This window comes from Liolophura sinensis, chromosome 8 (genome assembly GCF_032854445.1).
Source record: "Liolophura sinensis isolate JHLJ2023 chromosome 8, CUHK_Ljap_v2, whole genome shotgun sequence".
NCBI lineage: Eukaryota > Metazoa > Mollusca > Polyplacophora > Chitonida > Chitonidae > Liolophura > Liolophura sinensis.
The window spans coordinates 58296814-58308941 of NC_088302.1; the positions used below are offsets into that span (position 1 = coordinate 58296814).

General features: G+C 42.8%; 1 protein-coding gene across 1 annotated transcript; it reads left to right on the top strand.

Annotated features, from left to right (window-relative positions):
* The first annotated feature begins 4753 nt into the window (after positions 1–4753).
* Positions 4754–8642, top strand: LOC135472151 (uncharacterized). Its single transcript, XM_064751514.1, has 5 exons — positions 4754–4780; positions 5291–5476; positions 6929–7136; positions 7380–7482; positions 8508–8642. Coding segments are annotated over exons 1-4 (498 nt in total). The 5' UTR covers positions 4754–4778; the 3' UTR covers position 7482; positions 8508–8642.
* Positions 8643–12128: the final 3486 nt, after the last annotated feature.

Genomic DNA, 12128 nt, shown 5'->3' on the forward strand with positions numbered 1-12128 from the left:
GTGAATCCTTGGATTTGTCAACAGTGAACGACGCCCAAGCCTCCTCGGCGTCCTGCTCGATGTAGTCGACGTGGAGCGCTGTAGGCTTTCTAGGGAACGAACATCCTGCTCGGATCGAAGGTCCCATCGCCAATGGGGCTGTAGTCCATTCGCGTGATAAAGTAATATGCCACTCCGAGGCCGTGATTCGCCCACTGCGCCTCCAGTCTGTGTGCGTATCTACATGGAACTCCCTACAAATTCTCTCGTAGGCCCTCTTGTCGTAGGGGTTGTCGAACGTCGCCCACTCTCTGTCTTGCGGCAGGGGAGCCTTTATCTCTTCCAAGATCCGCCTAACTTGGTAATAAACATGGAACGTGTTCAGAGCCCTTATTCGTTGGTCGGGGGCGAGAAGATGGTCTTTTGCAGATACGCTGCAGCCCGTGGTTGCGCACCAGACCGCGAAGTTCACTTGGTTCTGCCAGAATTGCATAGGGTCGGTGTTCCAGGCCTGAACAATGGAATGGCTGGTTATCTTTGGGCAGCCGGTACTTGGCCAACACATCTGTGAACTGGATCGGAAAGGCCTTCTTTTCATCGATGTAGATGTCAAATCGCGTGAGCTGCTCTGCGTGGGTTTGGATACTATGAAATGCCCCGGCATTGTAAGTGGCCTCTCTATTGAATCTGTAAGCCTCACTGTTCATGTGGCTATTCCGTAAGATGTTCATCACATTGACTGACATTCTAAATGGGGCACAGCACACGCTGCCTCATGCCCTTAACAACCTCGACTGCCGCCTTAAAACCGCCCTTCGCGAGATAACATTCTACCCGAACTGGGTGAATATCCCTTCGGAGTGGGCTTCTTGCTTGGAGGGCAAACGTGTTGAAATGCGATGGCTACTACAATGTCTGTACGCTTGACAAGGGTATATTCCGCCCGCATGGGGTTTCTCTGGGAATGAATGAAGCTACGGCCGCCTAGTCCTTACCCTCCCTAGAAATGCCTTCATAACGCTCCAAGAGCTTGCCCCAATCTTAGGGTTCTCCGACGGGTTTATGCCCATAGGGGGGACTGCGGAAGGTGATAAGCCACCTAACTTGGTCACACACAAAGAAGTCTTCGTGCATTTAGATGAACTGAACACCTCAGAAAACATGAGAATAACACCAGATTTCGGTGGCGGTTCCACACTACTTCAGGTCATCGCTGTGATTGGTGAAGGGATTAACTGCGGGAAGACGGTTTCATTTCCCAACCCACAGTACAAAGCTTTGCGCGCCGACTATATAACGCACTTGACCGTGGCGCTTTTAGATAAAGACGGCGAGTATATGAATGTAGGGTACCTCAGTGCTACCCTAGAAATACAATGAGCATGGTGGACGCAGCGGTCCCAGGTCTGTGTCCCTGTCTTTAAGCGACTTGGCAGATGTGTCGAAGTTCGAACTTCCAGGTCAGGAATGTAAAATCTACGCCTTCCAGTTTCAAAGTGGCCAGTCACCGTCTGAGGTGAATGAAGAACAAAAAGTCTCATTAATTCGCTTTGAAGACCGCTTTGTTCTTACAGAGCCCGCGACCCCGATTGGTTGATAGATGTAAAGGTGACCCCGATGTTGGTCCAGACCACCGGGGCCGATGTGAAAAAGTTTTCAACTCCGGAAACTCTTTCGTGTCGTACGTACCAACCAGCGCCAGTCTTGTGGCTTTGGAAGGAGGAGGTTACTTCACACTAACTGCGCCGCCGGGTGTAGAGACAGTGCGTCTTACGCGCAAACCGAGTTTGAGGCCACACTACGAATAAACCCTGGATCTATACTTATCTTAAACATCATACTTGGCACGGCCTCTCATCGCCGTTCCTCATGATTACCGGGTTGAAACTAAAGTGGCCTGCAAAGCACGATGGAAACGAGCTCAGACTTATGATCAAATTACCGGCCCAGGGCAACCCAGTCATCCAGAGCTCTCTCGAGGATATACGAGTCTTCACAGGGGGCATTTTCAATCTCAATGAAATCTATTTAGATTCCGGTATAAGACTTTGCCGCCTTCGTGTTAGTAATCACGAGGACAATTTAGAGTTGACCGACGTTATTGATTCGTAGGACGGACAATATGGGACGACTGTACCCGACGATCATGGATGAAGACCCCTTGGCCCCGACCGCGCCGCCGGAGAGCGGGGTGCCGACGATCATGGATGAAAACCCCTTATCTCCGACCGCGCCGCCGGAGAGCGTGGCGCACGCCCATCGTCTGCAGTACATCAGCGAAATACAGAATCAGCTTGAATATGAGCGAGATCTCCGTCGGGCCTTGTACAAAAAGTACCGGCGCGGTGTCTTAGCCACCGAGGCCCTTGATTCAGCCATGGTTTGGGAATAGGGGTTGCAGGCGTGGGACTACTCACAACAATAATTGCAGCCCCTGCTGTGTTGGCTTATAGATCACGGCCGAAAACTATCCCGGCAAGAACTGAAAAACGCCCTTTCCGAATGATGTTCTGGGGAGGTGCCCAGGGGGAACTTGTTTGGAACCCGAGCAAACCCCTTGCTATGTCTAGAGAGCCCGCGGATCTAGACCCACGGACAGCCTTTGCGCGCTTCACGGAATATCAGCCACGAGATGGGGACCTCTATTTTTGTTATTTTTTTAAAAAAGGGCGGGCCAGAACCCCTATTACCGTGAGATGGGGCTGGGAGCCCCTATTTACCGTGGGGAGGGTGTTATGGAGGAAGGGGGGGGGGGGGGCTGGGAGCCTATATTTGCCAAGGGGAGGGCCCAGGGGGATGGTGGTCTAGAACCGGCATTGTGTATACTACTAAGGTCATGTGTGACAGAGACCAGACGATCCTGATGTGATATATTATTTTTACATTTTTAGGTTTTGATTTTTTTTCTTTTTTGAAGACAGGGGCAGTCCTTGGAAGAGGCGTGTTGGGCGAGAGGATCTCGCAAGACCAACACGCCCTCAGCCACCAGGATCCCGTCCTCGGAGATTACAGGTCGCAAACCACGGCAAACAGGTCGCTCCCCAGTTGCCTCCTACACACCCGAGAAGATGTGAGCCTATTATATTCACCGGGCTCACACAAAAGAGATCTATGTTAGTCGTCTTTTATGACAAGCTCACCTAGAGGGTTGAGGTCTTGTTCTTATCACCCCGGAAACCCCACGCGGGAACATGGAATGGAGGGGTTAAGCTAAAGTTACATGGTATGGAGGGATTAAGGTAAAGAAACACGGTATGGAGGGGTTAAGCTAAAGCTACATGGAATGGAGGTGTTAAACTAAAGCTACATGGAATTAAGGGTTAACCTAAAGTTACATGGAATGGAGGGGTTAAACTAAAGTTACATGTAATAGAGGGGTTAACCTAAAGCTACATGGAATGGAGGGGTTAAGGTAAAGAAACATGGAATGGAGGGGTTAAGCTAAAGCTACATGGAATGGAGGGGTTAAACTAAAGCTACATGGAATGGAGGGGTTAAGGTAAAGAAACATGGAATGGAGGGGTTAAGCTAAAGCTACATGGAATGGAGGGGTTAAACTAAAGCTACATGGAATGGAGGGGTTAAACAAAAGCTACATGTAATAGAGTTGTTAAACTAAAGCCACATGGAATTGAGGGGTTAAGCTAAAGCTACATTTAATGGAGGGGTTAAACTAAAGGTACAGGTAATGGAGGGGTTAAACTAAAGCTACATGTAATGGAGGGGTTAAACTAAAATTACATGTAATGGAGGGGCTAACCTAAAGTTACATGGAATGGAGGGATTAACCTAAAGCTACATGGAATGAAGGGTTTAAGCTACACCTACATGGAATGGAGGGGTTAATCTAAAGCTACATGGAATAAGGGGTTAAGCTATAGCTGCATGGGGTTAAACAAAGTGACGGAATCCATTATGATATTGTGTACTATGTAGAACACTGTCACCTACCATATATTACAGACTTCGTGTTGATTAACTCTGAGCAATAGATTCACGCTTCGCTAGATGCAAGCAAAGACTAAATATGTTAAAAGTAACATTTTCTTTTCATGTTTTAGACTACAATATTTACACGTAGGTTTTGTGTTGTTATTTTCGGATACATATGACTCTGTTGTGGGGTCTTAAAGATAATGCTGTTGAAAGGAGTCCCGTTAAAACTGTCTTTTGTGTGATCTATTAGTAATTCATTCCTTTTACTTTAAAGGGAGGTTTGAACAAGGCCTGGTTATTTCTCGTGACTGAATTATCTGCTGTTACTTTCAAAGGTTGGTCTAATTTTCACTAAATCTTTTTGAAACTTACGATGTATACATTCTTGGATAACAAAGTGACATGGTTTGCAGAAAAAATTTAAAATATTGATTTAAGTTTGTTAAAGACTGAGGGTAAAGAGCCTATTGTGCCTAGTTGATGTTATCCCCTATGGCATAACACTACGGGATAAAACATCATCACATATATCCCACTTACACGTAAAATACCTTATTTTTTTAATTGAGAGAATTTCATTTTTTCTTTTTCTAAACGTGAGTGAAAGATTTGTTATCCAAAGAGATAATGTGTGCTCGAGCATAGTACAAATCACAAATCAGAAGTGGTGCAACCTTAATTTATGGGTTGAACTTTAATTTTGTCGTTTATCTCCTGCCAAAAAAGAATGTGAACACAAAATGTTACTTTCATCCCTGTCAGTGGTCGCAGATAGTGACAAAGCTTTAGTATAAGAGGAATGTCGCCTGACATTACGCTCGTCATTCGAATACACCGGTGAGGTACAGGACAACGAGGATAGAATGTAAGTATCCATCATCAAAGTGTAAAGGTTACAATCCTTGTTAGAATAGATGTCATTTTCTTGTCATCAGTGTTTTCCTGAAAAGTGGATCAGACAATGCAATGGTGATACGGTTGTGTTTTGCTCTCGCATAATATAGGCCTATATGATGCGTTCTCTGGAAAATGCTCTACTAGAGTTTAAATCCTAACCCTTTACATTAAACTTGAACATTTTCAACAGAAAAATGACAGACAACATAAGTTTTCCACAACTCAATTCAAATCTCAACTCGAAGTGCTCCCTGTAAGGACGCCACGACCGTATTGGGCCTGGGACTGCGATCCAGCAAACAGTTGCTTCATATCCAGAACCAGAAGAAACCATCGGTGTTCACAATGTTCGATGGTCGCTGATGCCAAAAATATCTTTTTCTCCACAGACTTGGTCCTATCCAGAACAATAAATTACTTTTGTAGTTTGTGTCTAGTGGTTTAGGCCTATATTTACTGTTCACACGGGTTCCCGCAGGTATTTGTTTTTGTGCGTGTGTGTCCTCTCTATGGCCACATCGACTGCCCTTCAGCCCCGGCTTCCCTGTGCAGCTCAACTCTTCGGCTGTGGTCTCGACGTGGGCTTTGACTTCCAAAATGACTGTTGTGAATGCATAGAGTTTTTCCCGACAGACGAGAGCTTGAGTATAGACATACTCTGCGCGTAAGTTAACCTGTATACGTACATAGTTTTTGAACAATCCTTTTCTGCTTAGAGACAGCTTAAGTGTAAACATACATAAGGCCGTCTATATTGTCATTTAACCTTTTTCCTCCTTTATCCGTACAAAGTTGTTATTTGGCTAAAGTAAGAGAGTTTCATGCTGAGCTTCAGTAATTGGCATTCTTCAGTCATTTGCTTACAATAAAAATGTGCTCTAGATTGACAGCTGAAATACTGGTCTTTAAAGTAGAAGCCTTCTTACAAAGATATTTGAAGTCAATTAACACGGAAGTAGTAATGTTGACCCATACGAGTAAAATTCAGTCATTAAATGAATTCTAGGTATAAAAAGAAACCAAATGACATGCCCATGTTTAGTACAATCTGAAGCACCAGGTACAGACATGCCGTTTACAACGTCTATCACGTATGAAATATGGACATGCCATTTACAGCGTCTTGCACATATGAAGTATGGACATGCCATTTACACCGTCTAACATATATGAAGTATGGACATGCCATTTACAGCGTCTTGCACATATGAAGTATGGACATGCCATTTACAGCGTCTAACACATACGAAGTATAGACATGACATTTACAGCGTCTAACACATAAGAAGTATAGACATGCCATTTAATGCATCTTGCACATATGAAGTATAGACATGACATTTACATTATTGCAGATTATCTGTCTGGATCGGACACGAATACAAAATGTATTTCAGATGCACCTTATTACAAAACGGGTTCCTTTGTCGCACAGTATTGCAAAATGTGTATCATTATCGCATATTATAAGACAATGTCTATACTGGTGACACAAGACACGGCGTTGGACACGGAATTTGTAGAATTACAGGCCCTCACTGCTAGCCCTGACAATGAACAGTCGACCACATTCCCGTGGCAGTTTACACTGTGTAACCTAGGAAGTCTTCCACCAATTCGATGTGCTTATCTGTACGTCACCTGTGGGAAAGTTTTGCGCCACGCAGTCTAGTACTTCCACTTTTCATGACCTCATGGTATAAGTGGAAAAGTCTTGACTATAACAAGCATTAAATGAATAACTTATTTTGCATGCGATTACAAAATGTACATTTCAGTCGCACACCATTGTGATACTGCCATATTGAGTTAATATATACAGAATATAAGTTAATCCACTCAACTTGTTCAGAATTTAAGCGGTAAAAATGATATAGCTTTTAAGATACCGCCCAAGACCTAGTCTCCCTGCAGAGTTATACAACTGTGACCTCATTTGGCCTGAGATTCTCAAGATGGTTAACCGTGAGTTCTAGATACAAGTGATCTTGGCTATTTCACAAGTCATCATTATACACAGTGATGTTAATCGATGGTCCTCGGAAACAAAACAAAAGCCATTTTGGAAAAACTGAAGTAATTAGTTAAAAGTCCATTGATGTTTTTCTGGCTACAGCGCACTAGAAGACACTCCGTCGTGCTGCCCGTGTGCCCAGACTACACTTTCTGCCATATTATCTGCCGGATCACACTCCTCTGGATCACACTCTACCGGATCACACTCCTCCGGATCTGCTTCCTTGGGTTACCCGCAAGATAAACTCGATGAGTTGGTGGAAGCATTCGAAGGTCTTCGAATAGTTTTTCGGGTGGCAAACAATGGGGTGAGGATATTTTCTTTCTATATCGCAACTGCGCGGATCGCCCTGAAAACATAGGCGTAATGCAGTTTCGTCTGCTGGGTTAACGGCTCTAATCTGAAATTAAGCGCCAATTAAATAAATTTAACAGAAATATTTCTTATGTATAAATTCTTCAATCGCGTCCGTAAGCATCAAGGAGTTGAGAAGTCTGTCCTCCATTTACCATAACATTTAGTTAGAATTGTTTGTGGGTTTTTTTTTCAGAAAAACGCCGGTAAGCCTCTTCCTGCAGAACTGGAGAGAGAAAGAACAAAACTTGTCAACAAGGGCCTCAAACTCATTGAGATTCTGGAGCACGAGTGTTAAGGTAAGTCATTCGGTATAACGAGAATCTAGCTGATATACATTAATTCAGCAGAGGTCACGTAATTGTATAATTGTTATCCAACAGCTTATACTGTCACATCGTCGTTTGCGGCATACCGTAGGCTATCCTGTCACATTGTCGTTTGCGGCACACCGTGGACTATGCTGTCACATCGTCGTTTGTGGCACACTGTAGGTTATACTGACACATCGTGGGTGGCGGCACAAAACAGATACTGCCAGACCGTAGACTGTGACACACCGCAGATACTGGCAGAGCATGGGTTGCGGCACACCGCCAACACTGGCAGATCGGGGACTGTGACATACCGAAGACGCTGGCAGAGTGTGGGTTGCGGCCCACCGCAGATACTGACACATCGCGGGTTAAGGCACACCACAGATACTGGCAGATCGTGGGTTAAGGCACACCACAGATACTGGCAGATCGTGGGTTAAGGCACAGCACTTTCACATCGTGGGTTGCGATACACCTCAGATGCTGGCAGATTGTGGGTTGCGCCACACCGCAGATACGGGCAGATCGTGGGTTGCGGCACACCGCAGATACTGGCAGATCGTCGGTTACGGGACACCCCAGATACTGGCATATTGTGGGTTGCGGCACACCGCAGATACTGACACATCGTGTTTTGCGGTACACTGCAGATACTGGGGCGTGTAACATCGTACATCACCATGAACCACGTATCTCGGCACATTGAATATATATCTTCTCATCCAAATAGAAACTCTTCCAAAGGGCGGCCTTTACGAAAACAATATTAATACACACTGAAAATGAATACATGACAATATAGGTTGTCACCAAGGTCACAGGTAAAAGGCCATAAATTTGACTATTTCATTCAAACAGTGAATTGTTCAAGTTTCAATTATAAAAAATCTTCTGTTAAAGCCAGGAACTCGTTTCAAACTTTTTTAACTTTAGAAGTTGACGCCGAGGTAATTTTGGAAATATACAATGCCAAGCTGTGTATAATTTCAAAGTTTCTCTTCATCTAGCAATTTTCAGATGGACCCGGACCTTCAACTGGACTACAGAAAAACACGTAACACCGGAACAGTAATACTATTCATAGCTATACAAGTGGAAAAAAGTACCAAGTTGTACCAGAAAATGTGAATACATGCACCTAAAATAAAAGAATATATGAAGCTATGTGTTATGTTTATCTTTACTTTTTCTTGTCTGCACAGCAGAAACGCAAAGGATATTTCACTCTGTTTCTGCGTTTACAAAGTACCTAGCATAACATATTTCTACAGCTCGACGAATGAGGTGTATGGTTAATGTAATAATATACATACTTAAAGAGAAGTTTTTAAATTTCAAATGTGATCCCGATTTAGGTTATTGATACACACTAAATTTCTACAGTGCTATTTTGCTCCTATTATTTATTTCATTGGTGTTTTACGCCGTGCTCAAGAATATTTCACTTATTTCGAATATTCGGTCAGCATTATGGTGGGAAGAAACAGGGCGGGAACAGCCTGTGGGAAACCCAAGGCAAACATACCCACGTACAGACGTAGAGGAAGCTAGCATGGGCTGAACTTGAACTCACAGCGACCGCACTGGTGGGCGGCTCCTAGGCCAATGCGACCTGCTAGCGTGTTAACCCCTGAGTGACGTTTAGAAATTGCTTTCAAGTGAAACATCTCGCACTAATTGCTGATAGACTGAATCAATGAATGATTATGGTTAAACGCCATGTCGGCAATATCTCAGCCATATCGTGGCGAGAACATGTTTATACCAGGAAACAGTGAATGCAAAAAAAGAAGCAAAAAAGACCAACATGGTTGAAAACAGTTAAAAGAACCAGTGCTCGTTAAAACTCGAAAACCACAAGATGTTTCAGAATAGATAGTCTAGAAATGTGTATACAAAATGTACAATATATATATGGAAAGAATCATATTTTGTAATATAGGCCAATGGCCCTCACATGTTTTGTGATAGTATCGCCAGTAATGCTGTCAAATAAATTGAATATAGTATTGGCTGTGTAGAACCCTGGGCCCTCTGGGCGCGCCCAAACGAACCATATGACAAGGTCGGGAGAATTGCCCTGGCCTCGGCAGAAAAGATTGAAAAAGAGGATGGAAGAGGTAGACAAGAGACTCGGTGTTCCAAGGCAACTCTGGCCCCATCCTTTGAACCATCAGTGTATATAAATATATAACCCGCATCCTGGTGAGGTTCTAAAGCACCAAGGCTGAGCCTCAAACCTTGGTGATGGACAGGATCCAACATTTTTAGGTACGATTTTCTAGCGGAACCGTAAATGATGGACGTATGCTTCAATTTAAATCTCTCCGGAGAATGATATGGATTTAATAAAATAAACCGGTCAGCACCCCCAATCGATGCTAGGCACGACCTTAATTATATCGAGAGCCTTTGTACATTTAGCTTCAAGCATTTTTATATGAGGTATAAAAGATAGCTTACTATCAAATATTATACCTAAAAATTTTGTTTCTCCAACACATTTAATCTGTTCACCATAAAAATTGAGCTCAGGGTCAAGATGAAGTTTCCGTTTATTACAAAAATGCATACCGACGGTTTTAGACGTTGAAAATCTAAAACCGTTTTCAGTTGCCCATTTCTCGATTTTATTTAGTCATTCTGCAACTGACGTTCAATATTATTCAAATTTAGCTCGGTAGTATATATGGAAATCGTCAACATATAAAGAACCCTCTGTGCCCGATGTTAAGGTTTTTTAACCGTTTTATTTTAATGCTAAACAGAGTTGGTGATAAAATACTGCTCTGTTCATATGAGTCGGAAAGAGAAGACCTCAACCGAACCTTAAACTGACGAGCAGATAAAAATTCAGATATAAATATCGATAATCCACCTTTAAAACCCATGCCAGAAAAGTCTTCTAAAGTTCCATATATCCATGTGGTGTCATTGGCTTTTTCAAAATCGAAAAATATCATCACCACATGTTCATTATTTATAAAACCATCACGAATAAAAGTTTCAAATAGAGTTAGGTGATTCATAGTAGATCGGCCTTGACGAAAACCACATTGTATACCAGATATTAACATGTTTGCTTTCAAAAACCAAACAAGTCTATCATTAATCATCCGTTCCATAGTCTTACAGACACAGCAGGTAAGATGTCTGGGACGATAATTAGACGGATCAGTATGATCCTTACCCGGTTTGGGAACCGGAATAATATACGCCTCCCTCCATGACGGTGGAAAATTACCAGTTATCCAAATGAAGAGATTAAATTCAAAAACAGATATATCCATTTCTTTTGTTTTGAGTAAAATCAAGGTTTTTTCTCTGATGAACTCTTTTTCAAATAACCCAATGAACTTTACATTATCTAATAATTAGACAAAATTCAAACAAACTGGTATTGTAATTTAAAATGTTTCATTTAATGGAGCAGATAATTAGAATCAATAAAATTAACTTTAGGCACAAAAACAGATATACGCCACTTTTGGCGCAAAAGCAGACAAATCCTGCACTGTATTTTCGTAAAATGAAATGATTTCTTCTCGCAAATTATAGCGATCTTTGATGTAAGACATTGTTGTTTTGTTCCTCTTTACTTTATTTTGTTCCATAATGTTACCATAACATAACATTAAATCAGAAGTTTCAATGAACGAGACATTTTGCGTGTGACAACCATAATTTTAACAGAAAGGAACATTGTGGTGAACGACTTTGTTCTTTGCTACTGATACCGATGATTCCAAGCACCTTGACAGGTTCTCAGGGGTCAAACCTGAATATCAGACCAGTAATAGAAGCACACTGTTTATTCACTGTCACTGTGCCCTGCGGCAAGTTGCACGCCATCATCTTGTAACAAACCTTCATAGAAGTCCTTCACGTTCCTGTGAGCACCCATTTCCTCCAACAAAGAAAGAACATCCGTTTTCTTGTTGGTGTTGACACAGTTAACCATAGGTAAATCCAGAGGATTGAAGCTTGTCCATTTCTTCCCTTTTTTCAGGAGTGAGTGGTAGCAATATTCTCCAGCGTAGTTGGTGCGAAATCCGAGCTGGTCGCCAGAGATAAGAACAGATCTGGCCTCACTAAGTTTGAAAGAACGCGTTTGCTTCACATATTTCTTGACTTCACTTTTGAAATCAACAGCAGCCCAGTCTTCGCCATAAACATGGACACGACCATGGTTTCTCAACTCACTGATATACTCGCCAGGGAGAGAGATTGTGTCAATTTTCCGAAGTTTTTGTTCAATGCGACCAAACACGCGGTCAGCGGGTAGAAAGCTGTGGCCTCGAATGGGGAAATAGTATTCAATGTTCATTTGGGGCTGCTGTTGTTTTCTTAAAGCAAAGAGCATTGACAGTAAATTTATATTCTTGTTTTGTCCATAGCAAGAATCACTGAAGAGGCGCAAGAGTGTACACTCATCAAGGTCTCTGTTGATGACGGTTGTAAAATAATGTCTGAGAGCTGAGGAAATCATGTTGGAATCTTTCCTGTTCTGGTCCTCTCTCCATACAAAGAGGTCAATGTCATCCGTAGATTGCCTCTGCTTGCTGCCATGATGTCTGACCACTCCAAACACATACAGATATAACTGCCTGGAGTAGTATGCTTGGCCG

Bases quoted from the DNA above. Each gene is read 5' to 3' on its own strand.
- LOC135472151 (XM_064751514.1), top strand. The intron at 5,477-6,928 runs GTAAGTTAACCT...TTCTGGCTACAG, and splicing joins AGTATAGACATACTCTGCGC to CGCACTAGAAGACACTCCGT. The intron at 7,137-7,379 runs GTGAGGATATTT...TTTTTTTTTCAG, and splicing joins TTCGGGTGGCAAACAATGGG to AAAAACGCCGGTAAGCCTCT.